Source organism: Blastomyces dermatitidis (assembly GCF_000003525.1).
Source record: "Blastomyces dermatitidis ER-3 genomic scaffold supercont1.2, whole genome shotgun sequence".
Taxonomy (NCBI): Eukaryota; Fungi; Ascomycota; class Eurotiomycetes; order Onygenales; family Ajellomycetaceae; genus Blastomyces; species Blastomyces dermatitidis.
In genome coordinates, this window is record NW_025544775.1 from 7,696,266 (window position 1) to 7,718,452 (window position 22,187).

Here is a 22,187-nt window from a genome sequence, read left to right on the forward strand (position 1 = left end):
CTCAGTCTTCTTACAATTATAACTGATAATGCTGTGAATAACTATACTATAATAAAGAGCTTGAAGCAAAAATTGACTTTGTATTTTTAAAATAATAAACAAGGTCATATTTTCTGTATTACTTATATAATTTAACTTATAATATAAACACTGATAAAGAATCTTAATATCAAGATAAAGAATAATAAGATAACTGATTCTTGAGATGAGAATGAGATGAAAGTAATTACTCAAGTAACTTTTATATTTACTTTATAAAAGATAATATTTTTTAATAACACTTTTTAATATTGCTTTTTAATAATGCTTTTTAATAATACTACTGTTAATTTTGAATAGATTGACTAATAATTTAAATATTATAGATTTAAAATATTACTAATATAATTTATATCTCTTCTAAATAATAATAATAATTTTATGATATTTAATAAATAAATAAATCAGTCATATCACTGAATATAATACAGAATATTAGAATACAGTGAAGTTTAATATATAAGATAACTATTCAGACTCTTCAATTATATCAGATGATTGATTATTGAGTATAATACTCTGATTGAGAAAAGATTCAGATATTGAAACTTTCTAATATAAAGTAAACTCAGTTAAAATATATGATTAATTTACTGTTTCAGTTTTATAAGATAATAAAGATAGTTTTAATCACTTATATATCAATACTGCAGTCAGTCTGATAAATGTATAATAGTTTATTTACTTATCTTAAGAAGCAGTTAAATCACTTAAAAAGAAATTCAGTCTGAGATAATACTATAGTGCAGACTATTATTACTATAAGAGATAAACTAATATATTATTACAGTAAAACTGAATAATCTTTTACAGAGTACTATACTGTAGCAGCTCTACTAGATCTTTCTTATCAAGTTAATATTTACACTTCTCAAGATTGAATAGAGAAGAAATAAAACTTGTATATTAAATTAGTCTGAGACTATTACAATATTAACTATCAGAGATTCAAATGAGTAGATATTTAAGATATAAAGACAGTGAAATATAATTCTCTAGTAAGTAATGATCTTTGATAACACTTCATATTTTATAGAATTATAATACTAACTTTGAAATAGAACTTATATACATTAATTATAACTGAAAATCAGATAAAACTATATATTTATAAAACTGAATTTAACTGTTATCTTTAAAATAATCTGATAAATTTATATATTAAATCAATTCTAGAGTTATAAAAAATTATTAAGAGTATATATTTAACTGTTATACTGATAATATATAATATTCTGATAATTTTATTAATAGAGATGAAAATGAAGTGAAAGTTTAACTTAAGTTAAGATATTTATTACTATCACTGAGAACAATTATAAGAAGAAATAATTAAGAAACTCATGATTATAAAATATAGAATTATCAGACAGTTTAATATCTCTAATCACAGTATATCAGAGAAGTGTAGTTTTTATAAGAAAGTGAAGAATAAACTTGTATAAGAATATATTTAGTTATTTCATGAGTATTATTAATAATTATTATCAAATTCTGATTATATAAGTAATCACTGAATGAACTGAATAAGACTGATTTTAATCTTCAGTCTCAGTTCTATTCTGATTTGAAAGAATGATTATCTTTCACAGTTTATTCTGAGAAATTACTTTCATTTCACTGTTCTTGAATTAAATCTGATTATTTTTCACATCATTTCTCTCAGAAATGGTCCATTTTCAGATTTTTTTAAGGCTTGATTCTGGTGAGACTCACGCCAAGAAATGTATGAGACCAGACCAAATGGAACCAAATGTGAAATTCATGGTCCCGCCGGCCAGTCTAACCGTAATCACGTGCCACTCAACTTATATATAGTTTTGTTGGCCGTTACGGCCGTTGCGGTTAGCGATCCCACTAGATCACGTGACCCACCACTATATTATGTTCTTGTAGATAGATCTATCAATACAACCTTAAACTATTCTACAAGTTTCACTCTAGATAGATTATAGATGACAACATTATCCTCTAACACACTATATTAAGCTCTTTGTAGATAGCTCTATCAATACAACCTTCAACTATTCTACACTATCTATAAGGATGAATGGTTGAGCACAGCTGATAGATAGCCAGCCAGTCATCTTATAATCATTTTGACTCAGTGAATAACACCGTTATATTGCCTGACTAGTAGAAATCATTTTTACTCTATAGTGAGTCTTGTTTGAGCTTTCTACGTAACGAAAGATCTCCAATCTTAATGAGAATCTGTAGAGTGCTTGCAGGCAGCTCATATCACTGAGAATCTCAGAGATGTTGCACAGAGAGAAAGGCACTCACTGAGAAGCTCATGATATGAAGAAGAGTATGGTATGGGAGAGTAAGAAATAATACAGAATATTGATTTTGACAAGCTGTCGGCTACAGAATACATATTTTCTTTTCAATTCTTCACATAAATGCCCCGTAAGTCGCCATCCTGAACATAGGTCATAAAGTTTGATATTGTCTTCCGTACTGAAAGGGAGCACAGGCACACAGATCTAGTAAAACAGAAATGACACAATAGAAAATTCCATTCCAATAGTGCTTTTAACTCCCACAGGGACAAAAACCGGCAGTGCTCATTCCCACCTTGACAGCTCCTTTAAGTTCTTACCTCTCATGGCGGGAAGCAAAGTGGATTGACAAATAACTTGCAAAATATGGGTATTGTGGTAGAAGAGAGAGCGCCTAAAGGGGAATACTGGAAGTGAGCTACACAGAAACCTTCCATTAGCGCGGCCTTCCTTTCTAGTGCACGCTGATGAACACTAGCAACAAGATACAAGCAGTCTGATAAAATTCGAAAAGTCGATGTAAATAATCCATACTTGTAGCTAGCTAGGAGTGCAAAGGAATACGATGAGAAAAAAGTAGAGAAACAAGATATTACAGATAAGGATGTATGTACAATCAAAGAACTGTACATTAATAGAAACTGAAAAACGAGGAGAATGGACGGGAAGTGAAATAATAATATGGGAATGAAAACGGCAGGCTGGTAGAAAACTGTTCTATCGGGACCGGAGTTCTGGGGATGTATCATCCGGGATAGGAACCATCCTTCCAATTCAATTTTGGATCTCAGATTCTTTCCAACCACCACCATCAACACCACCTCCTCCCACGATTCTCCCACCTCCAGCTCTCTTCACGCGACACCACAACCCAACATTCGAGTCCAAGATAAAGGTATAAATAACCCAGACCCAGCTACGATGCGAAGGGAGAGGCTCATAAAACTCCTTGGCAATATTGTGTAGAGTAGGCAACCTTGTCCACGGCACGGCAGGGAAATCATGATGCTCATTGTGTAGACCGACATTGTACGTTAGGATGTTCAATGGCCCGTAGTACGAGTACGTTTCCGGCGGGGGTAGGTTGGCCAATGCATCTCCTCCTGGTTTTTCTATTGTTTGCTTATCACCACTCTTCTGTCGTCGCAGTTCCTCGATCGATTCAGTGCCCGCGCCAGTTTTCGAGAAGAAGTAGTGTTCCGCTATGAAGTGACCGGCGCAAGGGTGGAGGGAGCCGGCGAGGAAGGAGCTGAGGATTAGGTAGTAGATGGGTTGGAGGGAGGAGTCACAGATTTTGTACAGGCAGTAGTCGAAGGTGAATTGGACGATGATGTTTAGCAGGTGGATGGAGGTGAAGGGCGGGGAATAGATGAAGATGGGCCGTAGGGCGTAGAAGAGGATTTGGAAGGTGCAGAAGAAGGCCTTTCCGAGAACGGAGTCGAGGAAGAAGGCTTCGAGGGCGGTAGGGAGATCCGTGTCCAGCGAGGCCACACCGAGGGATTTGTGATGGGTTAAATGGTAAGGCTGAATTTCGTCAGAAGTACTTTTCGGGGAAAGAATTGGAGATTTGCATAAGTTGAACATACCCTGAATGCAGCACTATATGGTATGCCGATTGGAAGATTGGCAAATACAGCTAACAGCCTATTTGCAAAAGGAGATTTGAAGGCGAGGTTGTGTGATATCTCGTGGATTGCGAGGAAGAGGTTCTGGTTCGCCGTAGCTCCAATAACATAACCAGTCAAGAGGAACTGCCATGACAAGACCGGGGTATTTCGGAGTAGGTATGCACAGGCGACCTGAAGAGAGACAACACCGAGAACGACATATTTGGTAAGGGGCTCAACACCACAGAGCTTCGTAACCTGCAGTTTCCCCCTTTGTCAGCATTGGTTTGAATTATCTGGATGTTACATTGAAGGAACAAAATCCCACCTCTGGATGAGCCTTGATAATAGCCTGGCGTCTGGAACGATGAGGCTCCTCTGTATAAGTCCAAAAGAACTTGTCTTCTATAGAGGAATTGGAGGGTGGCGGCGGAGCATGGGTGGAGCTGGAGCTGGAGCTGTTTCCAGCACTTGTCGCAGAGACCCGAGCTCTGGGAGAGGAGGTGGTAACGACTGAGGGCATAGCTGTGATGGCTGATTTATAACGCCGTCTCTTTTAACTCATGGGGATGGCTTGTGAATTGGGCAAACGCCAGATCATGCAAAAAGAGCGTCGAGATAAAGAATGTACGATGTTGAGATATTGTTGGATCGTAGGAAGGGACACGCAACGCGGGCCGGGTTGGTCCCGTGCTATAACGGTGCTTCCTGTAGAATGGTCTTCTATATTCGTGTGGAGGAGCTAGCTACGTTATATTACATATGTTGGTGATTACTACACCTAACTACTCTTGGAGGATAACGTTGTTGTGTTGTGTTGTAATCTAACTACGCGAGTTACACTAAATGGATGAATAGGTTGGGGTGGCACGTGACTAGGGTAGGTGTAGAAATCACCAACACCCCCCCTTGCTACGCCGTGGCCTATAAGCCGCCACCCGGGGCCTCTCCCATCCTCAAATCTTTCAAAAATGCAATAACAATTAATTACATGAATCAGACCCTGATTTCCTCATTAGGAAAGGCATTCATACAGCAATAACTGTAAAAATCAAGAAATATATGCAAAATCTATTAATTCACTGTATTATTATTATCATTTAATCATTTCTTTCTGATCTCTTTCAAATCAATTCTTTTAATAAAATCTTCAAATGCAGGCTTCACCAGTGACTTGATAAGACCATCAGCTATATTTGCTGTAGAATCAATATATTTCATCATGATTTTCTCTTTTTAATTAAACTATGAAGAATATGATATCTAATATTAATATGATATAATTGTTATGTTAAGAATTCCTTCTTTACTAGATTAATTACTCTCTTATTATCAACTTATAGATGTGAGCATATTTTCACTTTTTCATTATTTATTAACTCAGTATTATATAATATATCATTCAATCAGATTATCTTATAATGTAAGAAATTCTACTCTCTGTAAATTCTTTACTTCTATTTCTATCTCTCATGTAATTAATAGAGTTAGTGGCTCTTGACTACATACAACTATATAGACTGAAGTTCACAAATACTATTTATAACTCAGCTTAAATACTATTATATATTTAATCTCTACATTTTAACTTTTTATTATAAATACTTCTAGTAGTTAATAGTATATATTATATCAAGCTATAAATATCTGAATAATTATCTATAAGCACTTATTCTTACATTTCAAGCTTAGTCAGTCAGCAATCACCTGTTATAACTGAAAGAATTAGAAACTTATATACTTTATTCTCTATAAACTCTACTGCAGATACTTAGAAGTAGTTATTTAAATTATAAATAACTCTTATAAAAGAAGTCTCAGAGAATGTATTAATTATTTATAAGATATTATTCTCTACATTTATAACAGAGAAATTCTCTGAATTCATAAATAAATCAATCTTAGTGAAGAATATTCTTGAGTATCTCTTACAGAATTAAGCTATTTTTCTATAAGAAATACTTACTATTAATAAACATTTTTGAACTGAGTCTCTAGATATAATCTTCAGAGATATCTATGAACTGAAAAGAAACTTTCTTAAGCTGTAATTACTTAAGATTACTTATTGAATTATAATCTATAAAAGCTTTTATAAGTTTGTATTTAAAATTGACTCATAAGTCTGACTATGTAATATAAAAGATAAAGAAGCTGTTATCTATATAATAACAGATCTTTACTACACTGAAGTTAAGAACTGACTGAATTATTTAAAGAATAATTACAAGAGATCTTACTAATCTATTCTTAAGATTTATTTAGAGAATAAGTTAAAAGACTCTGTAAACTGAATAGAGAACATCTGAATTATAATTATTAATATTAGAAAAAGAGATGAGAAATCTGATAAAGACTACTTATAGTACTTTATAGAATTATAATATAAATTAAAATCTATGAAAACAGAGCTCTGAAAAAAGACCTGAATAATGATATTTATAAAGAGACTGAATAAAGATATATAGAATAAGCTTATTAAGTAAGACTCTAAGCTCTTAGTCTTGAAAAAACTGATAACTTTTATTTATTACTTATAAATTACTATGAGAGTTATAGATCTGTAGAGAGCAGATTATTAATCAGCTCTATAAGAGTCAGAATAATAGAGAACAGATTTATTAAAAAAAGATAATAAGATATAGAGAGATTTATATCTGACTACTAAGTAGAGAGAGAGAGCTTTATAAGCTTCTATAAACAGAGTATATAATAGAGAGATTAAGAAAAAGAGACTTTACTTTATCTATTTTAAATCAGAATATCTCTGTGCAAACTATCTGAATAAATTAAAATAGAAATTTAAAGAGTTATAAACAGAGTTAGTAACAGTCTTCTTAAGAGTCTTAAAGCTGATATCTGAATCTGTTACTTCTCTGATAAAAATACTTACTTATAAGAAGAGATCACACTGTAGTAATACTGCTCTATAAGTATAGAAAGTATTAATAAACTCAGAATCTCAGATTACTGTAGTATCTCTAAAGCTTACAGAGTAAATAAACTAAATGATGAAAACTGAGAATCTGCTCTTATAATAAATAGAGTATAAGAACTCAGATCTGAGAGCTGAAAGACTTATAAAAGTTATCTTTGAATTACAAGATCTCTCTGAAATCTGAAGAAGATTTATAGAAACTATGATTATTACAGATATTATAGATAACATGTACTTAAGACTTATATAACTTTAAAGACATAATTTATATATAGCTATCTATGAGTCAGATTTATACTTCTGATCAGTGTTAACAGACTTACTTATAGAGATAGAATCAGTTAATACTGTAGAGTTAATTAGAGAAGATAAGCTCATTTATATAATAACTTTATAAATATCTGAGAATCTCACAGTTATAAAAACTAAGCTTCAGATATCAGAGAAATACTGAGATCTTAGAGAGATATTCAGCTTAGTAAAGATAACTGAGCTTTCTTCTTATTATAAGAAGAATCTGATAATAAATTTAATAGAAGAGTAAAAACTCTTCTAAGAACTAATCTATAAGCTCTCTTATTATAAGATAGAGATCTTATAAATCTATATAATAAAGAATCTGAAGAATGACTTTATCTAATCTTTACAGATCTTTATAGAAGTCTCTGTAATATTTATAAAGAAGAAGAATAAAGATCTCAGATTATATATAGACTACTATAACTTAAACTTTAAGATAATAAAGAGTCACTACTTTCTATTTTTAATTAAGAATGTAATTAACTGTCTTACAGAAGTTATTATATTCATATAACTGAATATAATTAGTATATATACACAGCTATAAATACAGTCTGAGAATAAATAAAAGACTGTCTTTAGAACTGCACTGGAATTATTTAAATATTTAGTAATATCTTTTGATCTGACTAATATTCTCATAGTATTTCAGTCTTTTATTAATAAAATACTTTATATATATCTAAATATCTCTGTGATAATATATCTGAATGATGTGATAATATACTTTATAAAGAAGAAAGAATACACTGAGTATATATAAAGTATATTAAAGATCTTAGATAAGACAGAACTGTATATTAAGCTTATAAAGTATAACTTCAGTATCTATCAGATTAATTTCCTAGAATATATAATTACTGCAGATAATATACAGATAAAATCTTCATAGATTGAGACTATTCTATTATAACTGAAGTTAACTAGTATTCACAAGATTCAGATCTTTCTGAGTGTTGTGAATTTCTATAAACAGTTTATCTTTATATTTATGAAAATCTTCTTGACTCTTACAGACATGCTGAAGAGTGAAAATAAGAAGAAGTTATTCTATAAATAAAGAATGAAAAGATTGTTGAGAAGAAAGAACTATGAAAACTTTCTTACTTTAGAAGCTTATGAGATTCTTATAAGATTAAAATAGATATTTATAGATATAGTAATGCTATTTCACTTTGATCTCTTACTTTTAATCAGATTGAAGATAGATGTCTTCTTCTTTATAATTTCAGAAATAATCTTATAACTACAGTTAAATAAGAACTGAGTTTCAGTGATCTTTTTCTCACAGAAGATACAATCTCTGAAGATCAATTATAATATTTATAATTAGAAGCTTCTTATAATAGTGAAGTTCTTCTGTTATTAATATCACTACTTTAAGAGTTTTATAACAGTGATTACTATTAGAACTGATTATAACAGTTTATAATAATTTACTTTAATTAAGAAACTCTTACAGCAGTAGATTCACTGAGCTCAGAGACTGAGTAAGTTCTGATTCAAGATAGAATATATCAAGAGAACTAAGAACTTAGCAGATAAACTCTCTCACAGATCAGACTATATTAAGAAGATCAGAGTATCAGATATAGAGAGATTAGAGAAGATAGAAAAGCTTCATAGAATACTTAAACTGAGTATTATAAAAAGATTAACTAAAGAGTCTCTCAATCTCTTATAAGAGAAGAGAGAAGAGAGAGAGAAGAAGTCTGTATAATTACTCTCTATAATACTAAGAGATAACACTCTGAAGATCTCTGTGAGAATTCTTGAAGAGAGTATCTATAATCTGAAGAGTTTACAGACTTTGAGAAGCACTGTAGAAGATCTAATGTAAGAGAAAATAGAGTATAAGTCTTTATAAGATCTTCTATTCAGATTGTCTGAACTACAACTGAAGAATAAATATACTCAGTATATTTAAAAACTGGTTATAACAGAGATTAATTCTGCAGAAACAAAGAATTGAAGAGACTTAAATAATCTCTTATAAAAAAAGAGCTGAATTTATATATCTATGAATAAGTTTCTATGTATAGAACTTATTAAAAGGTATTATAACTCTTCTCTAGTAGGTTATTTTACAGATACTAGAACTCATAAGTTGCTTATAAGAAAATACTTCTAGTCAAAGATATGAGAACTTATGAAGAAGATAGTGAATTCTTATACTATTTATCAGAGTTCACAGATAGTGCAGTTCAGATTATATAAAGAACTTACTTCTCTACTCATCTCACAGAAATCTTGAGAACAGCTAGAAATAAATACTCTTATAAGTCTCTCTGAAAGTAAGAATATATATAATACCTGCTTTGACAGTGTGCTTATGATAGTGAATTACTTTATCAAGATAACATACTTTATACTCACTTATAAGAACTTGAAGTCAAAGAATTTAACTTATATCTTTATCTGTAATATAATTTAGTTACATGAATTATCTGTGAACATTATCTCAGATAGAGAATCAATCTTCATAGAAGAGTTCTAATCTGATCTGATAACTATACTGAAGATTTTATAAGATGTAAGTACAGCTTTTCATTAATAAACAGATGATCAGACAGAATATCTAATAAGTATATTAAAATAGTATCTGTAGTGTTTTATTAATTATAATCAGAATAACTGAGTGTATTAATTATCACTTATAGAGTTTATGTATAATAACTCAAAGTATATCAGTATAGATAAAACTCTCTTTAAGATACTTACTGAAACTTATTCACAGATAATCTTAATAAATCTATGAGAGTATACTATAGAGTGTGATAATATCTGTGAATAGACTGAGAGAATTCAGAAGATCTGAGAGAAAGCTTATAAATTCTTAAGAAAGACTTAAGAGTATTAGAAGAGATACTATAACTTCAAGTATATTATAAAGAGTTTTAAGAAAGATAATAGAGTCTGACTAAGTCTAGAAAATATTATTATATAAAGATCTAGTAAGAAGCTGAATCTCTTACAGACAGAGTCTTATAAGATTATAAAGAAAGTTAGTTTACAGTTCTACAGATTAAAACTATTATCTGAGTTACAGATATATAATATTTTTCATATCTCTTTACTTCATAAATATAAGAAATTCTTAGAAGAGAACTCTGTGACTCATCACTCTATCTATAAAGTATTAGAGAGTGAAAGAGAATATCAGATCAAAGAAATTATTCACTCAGAGAAGTGAGATTATAAGCTCTGATTCAAGATTCAGTAATAAGAATATTCTGATAAGATGAATAAGTTTACTTAAGAATTATCTGAGCAGATAAGATATCTGCAGAAGCTAAGATATGACTTTTATACTATAAATTCTGATAAGTCAGAATAATATAATCTTTACTAAGAATCTGATTATAATACAGATATTAATACTATTATTTATAAGTTCTAGTCTATAAGATAATAAGTTTCTACTGAGATGAACAGTCTGCAGTATATATAAAGAGAAGAAAAAATCATATTCTTATTAAAGTTAAAAAATAAGAAAATAAAAACAGAACTGTGAACACAATTTAGAGATTAATAAAGAAAAAATAAAGAAAATTCATATTTATATTCTTAATACTGACAATACTTAATTTCTTCATAACTATTAATTTCTCTCTTCAAAGAAGCAGAGAGTATTATACTTATAATACAGATAATTATTACATTTAATATAAAGACTGTCAGAAATACACAGACTTCAGAGAAGTCAGATATCAGAGTATATACAGTTACAGCAGAGTCTTGAGAACTGACTATCTATATATATAATCAGATATCTCTTACAAAGCTGTGTCTGCTCTTTCAGTTGTACTGAAGTATTCAGCTCAGAAATAATTAAGATATGAAGAGAGATCTTATCTGCTCAGATTAACTTCTATTACAAATTCATAACATTCACATTATCTTAATTATCTGAATTTTACAGGTACTCAGAGACTCATCTCTCATTGATAATAAGATTGTGAAAATGCATCACAGCGTGAGAATCATTGATAAAAAACCTAGACATATTTACATATGTCTGATCAGAGATTGTGTAAGTAGAAGAGAGATAATCATAGGTCTTTAAGACTGCAGAAGACACTGATAATACTGAAAGCTTTATAAGAATTATTAGCTAGAGTCTGTAAGAAATTATTTGTGAGAAGAGTTACAGTAAAGAAGAAGACTGCACTGCTTGAAGTGAGAGACTGATCTGAGAAAGATATGAAGTTAACTACTGATCTGAAGATCAGGTGTAATAGTGAAGCTGAGAGAGATAAAGACACTGTTATAAGCAGTGACATCTCTACTTCATCAGTCAGTAAAAAGTAATCAGAGAAGTTATGAAGACACTTATAAGAAGCTAAGTGATAGTCAGACATTATTTATAAAGATATTGAAATTAGAAAAATTTTTTATTCATAAGAAGTTCTTGAATTAATATATAAATATTGTCAGAAACATACTCTCTCTATTATCTAAGTAAAAACACTTCACAGATGAATGAGAATACTTACAGTTTATAAGAATAAGAGCTACTATAGAAAAAGAAAAAAGAAGATGAGATTTCATGAACAGATCTGAGATATTTATACTACTTTAGAGAGATTTACTTACACTGTGAGTAATTCTACAGAACAGTCAGATCACTCTAGTAAATAAAGAGTAATTATGAATCACAGATCTAAATCTTTCTATATAACTATAAAGAGTGATTACAGACTGTAAATATCTTGATTCTATAATTCTACAGAGTTAGTAAAAGAATGGAAAATTCCTCACAATTCTACTGTCAGGTCACGTGATCTGGCTTACTAATCCTTTCATCATATAACTTTTCACCAGCTAGCAACCTTTCAATCACACAAGCTTTACACCTTTCACAGGTTATGAGACTCATTGTGCATAAAATCACTGTTAATTCGGGATTCCTTGTCAATATATTCATTATTTGAACTACTGCTTCATTCAATACACTCATCAGGAGTTAAAATCATCTTATTCTATCAGTATTGATACATTTGAGATCTTGATGATCAATAATACTACTGCTCACTTAAAAAAAAAAAAAAGAGGCTTGTAGAAAATGCATCACACTTGCAAAAAAAGCAAGAAAAAGAGAACAATATTGACAAGGATTCAATAAATAAATATCAAGATGGTGAATTCAATACAATCTTGCTCACATATACATTCATGATCTCGCATTCTTTTCACTGAATCAGTTGCAGTTGATGATGATGATGATTCTTCACACTCATACTCTGCCAGTGAATATTCTTCTGAAGCCTTTGAAAGCTTCATTGAAGAACACTCTGCAACACTCTCTCAATTCAAAGCTGGTTTGAATACAGCTTCTGACACAGTCAGGCTGATCTTCTGATTTACTCAACAGCTTGATGAAGCTGGTTCTCTTGATGAGAATATTGAACACTCAGATGTCTACTGTTTGAACAAGGCAATATCAGATCAACAGATGAAGCATCTCAAGATAATGCTTGAAATGAACAAGGGAAAGCAAAGAGTCTTAGAACTCAAACTACAACTGGAAAAACTTCATTAACAGAGATTCTCTACAGATTAATCACAGAATGTCAACAATCTTTCTGTCATCATATCAACAGCCCGTACAGCCACATGGAATTCTAATCTCAGTGAAAGATTGAAATTCAACCTTTATGAACTGAATAGCTGTGTTGACAAGACAATCTCTCAATTCAAGAAAGATGTCAAAAATACTGTGAGATCAAACAGTCTAACTAATACATTCAATTACATCACATGAAGCATCTTCATGAAATCAAAACTGGTTGATACACAGTGTTGATATATGATAGAGAAATGAGAGACTCAGAACCCTCTATAAAGAGATGATAAGTGAGCATCATTCTGAGATGTCAGAAATCAGTGACTCTACACATTCATCTCAAACTCCTTGAGTGCAGGAGTCAGAGCACATTTCTCCAAGTATGATGAAAATTGAATTGCTTATACTCTATGAAACACAATTGAACAGGAATACTCTGTCTCTAAAACACAGTTATACTGTGAGACAGTTCTGAAATTCATGTCTCTTGATGACACACAGGTCATCAATCTACACACATTCTTTGATAAGTTCTGATCTGTCATTACAAAATTGAAGATGTTGAATGCTTCCCTCTCAGATGTGTGAACATTTGATACCTTCTACTCAGTTCTACTCAACAATTGGAGAAATTACATTCAGAAGAAGATAGAGAAGATACAGGATTTCAAATTCACAGCTGTGGTATTGAATGTTAATCTTCTCATAAAGGAAATTCATTTGTGGCTTGATTCTTCAAAAGATAAAAAGAATCTGCAGAATATAGATTCTACAGTCAACACAGCTACAACAGCTACAACAATCACTACATCTATCAATTCTAACAACAATACATCAAATTCGGCCTGTGAAGGCTGTACTGAACGTGGTCATGATAGTACTCAAGAGAGCTCTCAAAACCATCAGAGATCAGAAAATTCATCTATCTGTTCTGAATGTGAGAGATCTCACTTTGACATCTGTTGATTGATCAATTCAGACAGTGCTCTGAATAATTAAAGAATAAACAATGCTGTGAGAATAAAGAAATTCAAGAAAAAGAAGAAAAAGAATAATAGTGAAGATAGAACTCAACTATTCATTACAGATGAATCAGACATCTATCAGATGACAAACCTCACAGAGATTATCAATGTGTCAGCCTGTTTTATGAAACCTCACAAGAATTCCCTCACTATATGAGATAGTGATGCTGAATGCCACATAGCAAGTGATAGATCATGATTTTCAGAACTTATAGTAATCAATGATTCAACAGTTCAAGTGGTCAATAAGGTCATTATAAAGGTTCAGAGTGTCAGCACTGCATTCATCTCAGTGAATGAAAGATTGATAGAATTCAATCATGTATACTATGTGTCAGAACTATCTGCAAATCTGATCTCTGCTGAGCTTATGAAACATCAGAGCTATATTCACTGTGATATACAAGTTAATGCTGAGAACTACTTTGAGTTTCTGTCATCTATCAACAGTGATATCTTCTATGCCAATCTGTCTCATAATAATATTTACATTCTATTTGACAGCTCACCGACATTTCATGAGATGATGAACAACTCAATGTATGAAGCAGTGGCATATGTGGCTGTTTCAAAACCAAAGGCAATCTCAACAGATTACAATTCAAATGCAGAATCTTTGAGACCTTTCAGCCATGAGAAGGTTGAACAGTTAATCAACTCTAAGAATTCAGATACTGATTTCTTTGTTATCTCATCTTCATCTTGATTATCTACAGTCCTTCTGAAACAGCTTTCAATAGATGAGTGATATCATTGACTTGATCATATCAGTGAAAATAGTATATTAAAAATGATCAGAAACCTGTGATTTGATATTATCATTATCAGTCTGAAGAAATTATCATTCTGTGCTATATGTGTTAAGGCTAAACAGAAACACACTTTCTACAAGAATTTCACACCATGTCATGCCACCTGCAAGGTCTTGAAGGTTTGGGTGAATATATTAAGTGATGATAAGACTCTTGAAACTGAGAATGATATATCATCTTACATCAGCAAGAAGCTTGTAATGGTGATAACTGAAGAGGGAAAGTCTTGGTAGGAGGTATACAGTAGTGCATATCTTAGCAGTTTCTATCTCATTCTTCTGCAGCAGTTAATGCAAAAAAAAGATTTTAGAAATAGTTTTTTACTTCTCTTAAAAAAGTAAGGTGTTTTTCTCTGGGTTTTACACAATATTCTTACAAAGAATTAAAAACAGAGTTGTTTTCTGTCATAATTTCATATTCTTTTAAGTAAGAATTACTTTTTCAGTGGCTGAAGAGCTTTCATTAATACTTAATTCTTTTTTACACTCTTTATTAACTGATTTGAGTTGCACACCTGTTGTGTGAGGAGAATTGGATAATTTAGAATAAAATTGAATAGTTTTAATCAATTTCTCTTCAAAAAATTGATTTATTTTTTGTCAGTTTTTCTCTCAAAAACTGTCATATCATCTGATTTACTATCAATTGATATCATACTTTTCCTCATTGTATCCCAAGAAAGAGATTGTAAAGATTTTATTGATTTATCTTAAAAATCAATTTTAGTTTATTAGATTCTCTTCAAAAATCTAACCTAGTTACTGAACTAGTGTGAAAAAAATCAGGTGTTTTATACATAAAAGTCTGCGATTCCTCTTTTGAAATAGTCTGACCAACTTTTCAATTGAAAACAGACTTAGAAACCTCTTAATTGAAACAGTCTGACCAACTTTTCAATTCAAAAAGAGTTTAATAAATATCTCAATTGAATTAGTCTGACCAACTTTTCATTGAGTAAGAACAATGAGTTCAAAAGTACACTCAGTTGATGTGGAGAAAGATGCTTTCTCAAATGCTATTCCTGAGATTGAAATTCTGAAGAGAAGAAAGAAAGAAGAGATAGAGAAACAACAAGTTCTTGAAATACAGAAACTTGAAAAAGCAAGTAAAATTCTTGGAAAGCAGTGTCTGAGTGAGATGAATGAAGAAGTTCTGTTAATTCTTCATGCTCAGGCTAGACAACTACAGGAAGTGATCAAGTTCAAACTTGGAATTTCAAACACAGTTCAAAAAACTTTGAAAATTTCTAATACAATCACTGACTCTTCAGTTTGCTCTTCTTTCTTTTCTACTTCTTCTTCTTCTCCTTCTTTGAATCAGAAGAAAACATATGCTCAAGCAGCTGAATCTGCTGTCTCTAAACCTGCTGTCTCTAAACCTGCTGTCTCAAAACCTGCTCAAAATCCTGAGAAAACTGAGAAGAATACTGCTCATGCCTCTATTCATAGAAAAGTGGAAAAGAAAATGCAAAAAGAGAAAAACTTTCAAATCTCCAGAAATAGAAGACTTATTCTCAAAGTCTCAAACCAGGACATTCTGCAAAGAAACAAGCTAAACTCAAATCTCATTTTCAGAATCAGAAATGAAATTAACCAGCAGTTCTTTTCTCAGTTGATAACTGATATTGAAGTTCAAAGATCAGTTATAGCTTCAATTGAATCATCATTCTTTGAAAACTTCATCATTCTGACTACAATGTCTGAATTCAGTGCTGAATTCCTTATTCAGAATGAGAATCTCTGAAAGTCAGCAGTAGAATCTTTGTTAAACACAACAATTCTATCTGAAAGAGATGAAAAGTGAGACAAATTCATTCTTTATGATATTTCAGTTGAAATTTTTGACTGTGAAGAAGGAATGCTACTTCTCAAAAATGAATTGAAAGAATACAACTCTATTCAACTGAGAAAGAAGCCTGTATGACTAAATTCAATTGAGTTCAGACAAAGTAGGAGAAATGCCTCTGTTCTAGTATATATAAAAGCACTTGAACAGTCAAAGATCTCTGAAGTAAGAGTAGCAGGTTTGAAAATGAGAGTTCATGAATACAAAGACTCAAGAATGAATCTCAAAGCTCAAACACAGTGTTTAAACTGTCAAAGATATAAACACTTTACAATCTCATATTTTAGAGACTCAAAATGTACATTCTGTGCCAGAGATCACAAAACTAGTGAGCATAAATGTGAAACATGCTCAAAAAGAGATGAAATTTGTCAACATACTCTGCTTAAGTGCTCTAATTGTAAAGAAAAACATGCATCTAGCTCAAAAGAATGTATGTTTACTCCTAGAACTCAAAAGAACTGGAGAAAAGATGAAGCTCAAAGTCAATCTAGAACTGAAGAGAAGAGTCAAGCCAGTAAACTCACAACTGCAAGCTCAAAAAGAAGAAACTCTCAACTATCTAAGTCTTCAAACTTCAACTCTTCAGCTAAATGTAAATAGAACTTGAATTCTCAAACTTCTGTTAAGATTAGAGAATTGAGAAATGACTCTGATAATAAACTAGATATAATACAAGCAGTTGAGATTTCTACTTTTCAGAACAGTTATAATCTACTATCTGATAATAATGATTAGATTCTACTCTACTCTCTTTTAGTATGAATATACAACAAAAATAACAAAAAAAGTTTAAAAACTCTTCAAAAATCACATTTATTTAAAATAATGTGAATAGAAACTCAAATTGTATTTATTCTTGTCTTCAAATTGCATTTGAATAAAAAGTTGATTTTATACTGCTTCAGGAGCCGAATTTTGATGCTGAGCAAAAATATGTTATTTCTCATTCAAGCTACTACTGCTTTTTACCTCAAAAGTCTGAGATAAAGTCAAGAGTAGTGATCTATGAAAGAAAGAGATCAAGATATCAATTTAATCTAAGATTTGATATCATGTCTGACCCTGATATTCTGGTGGGTGATATTATAGATAAAGAAAATGAGTTTGATACTATACAGCTCATAAATATCTATAATGAAAAGTCATTGAAGAAAAATAACAATATCTGAAGAATTGATAGAGGATTTCTGAACATAACTTCATCAAGAAACTCTATAATTGCAGGAGATTTCAATGCACATCATCTCTGATGAAATTCAGAATGCAAGAGAGCAGTGAGAGCTGATAATCTGATTGAATGAATCTTTGAGCATTCAATAGATTTGGTTAATAAGTCTGATCAATAAACATTCTTTAGAAAAGACATGAAACAGAAGTCTATTATAGATCTAATCTTCATGTCACAAAATCTAATGAAAAGAAGACTTATAAACTGGTTTATTGATTCAAATGAGACATCAGAATCAGGTCATGAGATTATTCAATTTGATATTGAACTGAGTGAAAAACAAATGAGTGAAAATCCTCTTCTCTCTAATCAGTATAACTTTGAAAAAGCTGATTGAAAAGCAGTTGAAGAAAGTATAAAACTGCTAAAATCTGAAAGACAGAATGAGCTATATTGAAATTCTGATCAAGATATCTCAAATGAAATGCTTGAGAATAGAGTGAAGCTTATTACATCTATTATTCTAACAAGTGTTAGAGATAATATTTCAAAAAGAAAATCTTCTGAGTATTCAAAATCTTGATGAAATGAGAATATCTCATCTAAAAGAAAAGAATTAGCTACTGCTAGAAGAGATTGAAAAAATGATATAATATCTGATGAAGAGTTCAAAGCTGTCAGAAATGAATATTTTTCAGATATCAAAAGAGCTAAAACAGACTGCTGGAATAAATTTCTTGAAGAAGCATAAGAGAAGGAAATTTTTAAAGCTTTTAACTATACTAAAACAAGAAGTATAGCAAAACTTCCAGCCTTAGAATATGAGTTTCAGAATGAATCATATACAGCAAACTCTTTTGAGGAAAAATGTCAAGCTTTCATGAGAATTCTCTTTCAGAACTCATCAGACTCAGATTCAGATTCAGAGGAAGAGAATATATCACTTCTCAACTACATTGATGAAAATGACTGAGAATGGCCTAATCTTACACAAGATGAATTAGAGTCAGCTATCTTCTCAAGTTCTGTTAAAACTGCTGCAGATCCTGATTCAATTAATCACTTGATTATTTAAAATACATATTTCTACTTAAAGAATGAATATTTTGATCTCTTTTTCAATCTCTTGAAAAATGGATATCATTCTGAATGCTGGAGAGAAGCCACTGAAGTGATTCTTGCAAAACCTAATAGAAAAACTTCAATTTCTAAGTCATATAGAGTAATATCTGTATTGAACTGTTTAGAAAAGGTTTTAGAAAAGATAATAGCTACTCAACTATCTTTTATAAGCTCTATAGATGATTCTCTTTTATTCAGTGAACAAATAGAAGATAGAAAACAGTGTTCTGCAATTGACACTGTTCTCTCAGTTGTTCATGATATTTAAATAGCAAAACATGAGGGTCTGGTCTCAACTGCAGTTTTTATTGATATAAAGAGAGCATTTGATCATGTTTCAAAGTCAAAGTTAATTCAGATATTGAAGATATTAAAACTGTCACTTTCTCTAATAAAATGAGTTAACTGTTTTATGTCTAAAAGAATTATACAACTCTTCTTTGATGAAATGAAATAAGACAAGACTGAGATAAAAATAGAAGTACTACAGAGATCTTCAATCTCACTCATTTTATTTGCAATATACACTGCATATCTATTCAAAAATAGAAATATGAGAATAGTGTGATCTCTGAGTTATGTGGATGATATTGGTCTAGTCTACAGCTCAAAAACTATCAAAGAGAATTTGAAAGTAATTGAAGAAGCTGCAAAGAAAATCTTTGTTAGAGCAGATATCAATCAAATTCAATTTAATATGAATAAAACTGAGTTAATTCATCTCTTTTCTAGACTCAATGAGAAAGAACTATCTCTAACTCTTTTAAATAGAGAGATTAAACCCAGTGTAAATATCAAATGATTAGGAGTATGGTTAAACTCCAAGTTGAATTTTAAATATCACATTCAACAAAGAACTGTCAAGGCAGAAAGACTATTGAACAACATAATCAGACTATCAAATACAGAGAGAGGTCTATTCTTCCAGGCTATGAGACAGTTATATATAGCCTGTATTACATCAGTAGCTGATTATGAAGTTCAAGTTTGATGAAATAATCAAGGGAATTTCACTGAACTCTTTCAAAGTCTGCAAAACAGAGCCTTGAGAAGAATTCTGAGAGCATTCAAATCATCTTCTATTAAAGCAATGAAAATTGAAGCTTCAATTCCTTCTCCTGTTATTAGATTTGAAAAGGCCTGTATGAACTATGCTCTGAGAGTTGTAAAGATGAGCTCAAATCATATAATCAGAGAAAGAGTCTCTTCTTCATTTCCATCAATTAACTCTGGAAATGAACTGGATTGAAATAGATTTCTTGATTGGAATGAAAGTAATTCTTCAAAGAAAATGTCTTCTCAACTGTACAGACTATGCTCTCTGATTAAAAATCAATTTTCTTCTTTAAATGTTGAAAAAGTTGATCATGAGAAGTTATCTCTCTAGAGAGAAAAGCTTGAATCTCTTATAGACTTACAAATAAGTGAACTATCAAAAGAGAAAGAATATGAACAGCATTTGAAGAGAATTTCTACAATCAATATAAAAGACTCTATTCTGGTTTATTCAGATGACTCAAAAAATGAGAACTTGAATAGATTAGGCGCAGGCATTGCTTATACTGAAGATAATATTAATTTTATCTCAGATTTCTGGAATCTAGGCTCTGAATGTGAAGTCTTTGATGCTGAACTATTTACAATAGTGAAAGCCTTCAAACTCATTGAAATAAAATCTCATAAAAGAGGAAATTATTTGAAAGAGACATGAATATTCTCTGATAGTCAAGCTGCTTTAAAAAGACTTAGAAATAGTCAGATTCATAATGATCAAATGAATCTTGAACTGATCTTAAACTCTGTTTTGAAAATTCAAAAGAGAAGAACATCAAAGCTGATAATTCATCTGCACTGAGTTTCTGCTCACATGAATATTCATGATAATGAATTGGCTGATTCAGCTGCAAAAAAGGGTGCAGAATTAGGCAGATCTATTCAAAAAATTATGTCCTGGTCTTTTATAAAGAGAAAAATAAAAGACTCTTGTTTAGACAAGTGAAATGAAAGCTGGCAGAAACAAAAGAAGAGTATACATTATTCAAGATTTGAAACAAAACCCAAGTGGAAATCTTGTTCAACTAAATGTAAAAAGAAAATATTCTCATCTATAATACAGCTGAAACTAGAACATGGCTATTTCAAATCTTATATACAAAGATTTGATGATAGATTTGACTCAATAGAATGCTCATTCTGCAATACAAATGAGAATTCTGAGTATATTGTAATACACTGTGCATTATACAATAGTCTCAGAGCCAGATTGAAAGAGAAGTATGATCTAAATCAATTAAATATGAGATTCTTATTCTCAACTGAGACAGGAATTAAATACTTAATAGACTTTCTATCAGAAACTCAAGCAGCTACAAGAAAATGGCTAAATTCAGAATTATCTGAGTATGAAGAGGAGGAAATTAATCAGATATAGTCTGTTAAAACAGCTATACACTCTCTTTTAATAATTTGTTTTGTTATAGTCTCTCTTTACTTTATCTTTTTCTTTATCTTTTTCTTTCAATTTCTTTCTATCTATTTATTTAATGTGTCTATCTTTGAGACTGTGTTCTTTTTCTCTTTTCTTTTGTCATGATATTGTCAAATGATTTCAAAGTATTAAAAGATGTTAAAACACTGCAATTTGTAAACAGTTTTTGTATTCTGGGCTGGAATTTTCTGATTTTGCATATCTGAAATTGATGAATGTATAATAGTTAACTTTACAGACATAGAAAAAACCCTGAGAACTAAAGTTCTCAGGTAGATGTCATAGTCTCTGACTGCATACATCTATAATTGAAGAATAATAATAATAATAATAATAATGTAATGGTGATAACAGATGATGCTATCTGTATGAGATGAATATTTCTATTGAAACACAAGGATGAGATGTTGAGATATCTACAGATCTTCAATCAATTCATCAAAAATCTGCTGAGACATGGCATTACAATCATTTACTCAGATTGTGAAGAATTGAATTCAAATGCAGTCACAGCATATATGCTCAGTGAAGATATAAAATGAGAGCTGACTTTCCCTTATACTTCACAGTAAGATGAAGTATTTGAATAATTAATCAGTTTAATCATTGAGAAGTTCTGATCACTATTAATAGACTCTTCAGCTCTGAAAAAGATGTGAAGTGAGGCAGTTATTGCAGTCACAGAGCTGCTTAATCTTATGTTAATCTCAACAATATTGTATAAGAACTCTGAAAATACAAAGCTGATTACACTGTATAAGACCTGGCTTGAAGCTCTACTCTCTGCACACAGCATTCACTGATGAGGTTGCAAAGCATTCTTGAAGATAGTCTTCAAGCCCATCAATAAGATGACTTCTCATTTCAAAGAGTTGATTTTTGTGAAATATGATAATTTTATCAATTATAGATTGATGAACTCCTTCAACAGGCATTTATACATATCAAAAGACATCATCTTTCAGAAGAACCTTCATCTTGCTGATTCA

The 22,187-nt window shown here is 30.8% G+C and overlaps 3 protein-coding genes across 3 annotated transcripts; 2 read left to right on the forward strand and 1 right to left on the reverse strand.

The window, feature by feature from the left end:
- Positions 1–3,098: 3,098 nt before the first annotated feature.
- BDCG_02370 (sphingolipid delta-4 desaturase) lies at positions 3,099–4,454 on the reverse strand (the record flags this gene model as incomplete). Its single annotated transcript, XM_045417914.1, has 3 exons — positions 3,099–3,848; positions 3,911–4,189; positions 4,260–4,454. 3 exons carry the CDS (start codon positions 4,452–4,454, stop codon positions 3,099–3,101), a joined length of 1,224 nt encoding a protein of 407 aa, XP_045274614.1.
- Positions 4,455–13,867: 9,413 nt separating this feature from the next.
- On the forward strand, positions 13,868–14,466 carry BDCG_16563 (uncharacterized protein; the record flags this gene model as incomplete). Its single annotated transcript, XM_045425779.1, has 2 exons — positions 13,868–13,871; positions 13,994–14,466. The coding sequence occupies 2 exons, from the start codon at positions 13,868–13,870 to the stop codon at positions 14,464–14,466; spliced, it is 477 nt and encodes a 158-aa protein (XP_045280014.1).
- Positions 14,467–15,535: 1,069 nt separating this feature from the next.
- On the forward strand, positions 15,536–16,315 carry BDCG_16564 (uncharacterized protein; the record flags this gene model as incomplete). The annotated part of the gene is made up of 1 exon (XM_045425780.1): positions 15,536–16,315. The coding sequence occupies one exon, from the start codon at positions 15,536–15,538 to the stop codon at positions 16,313–16,315; it is 780 nt and encodes a 259-aa protein (XP_045280015.1).
- Between the last annotated feature and the right edge of the window lie 5,872 nt (positions 16,316–22,187).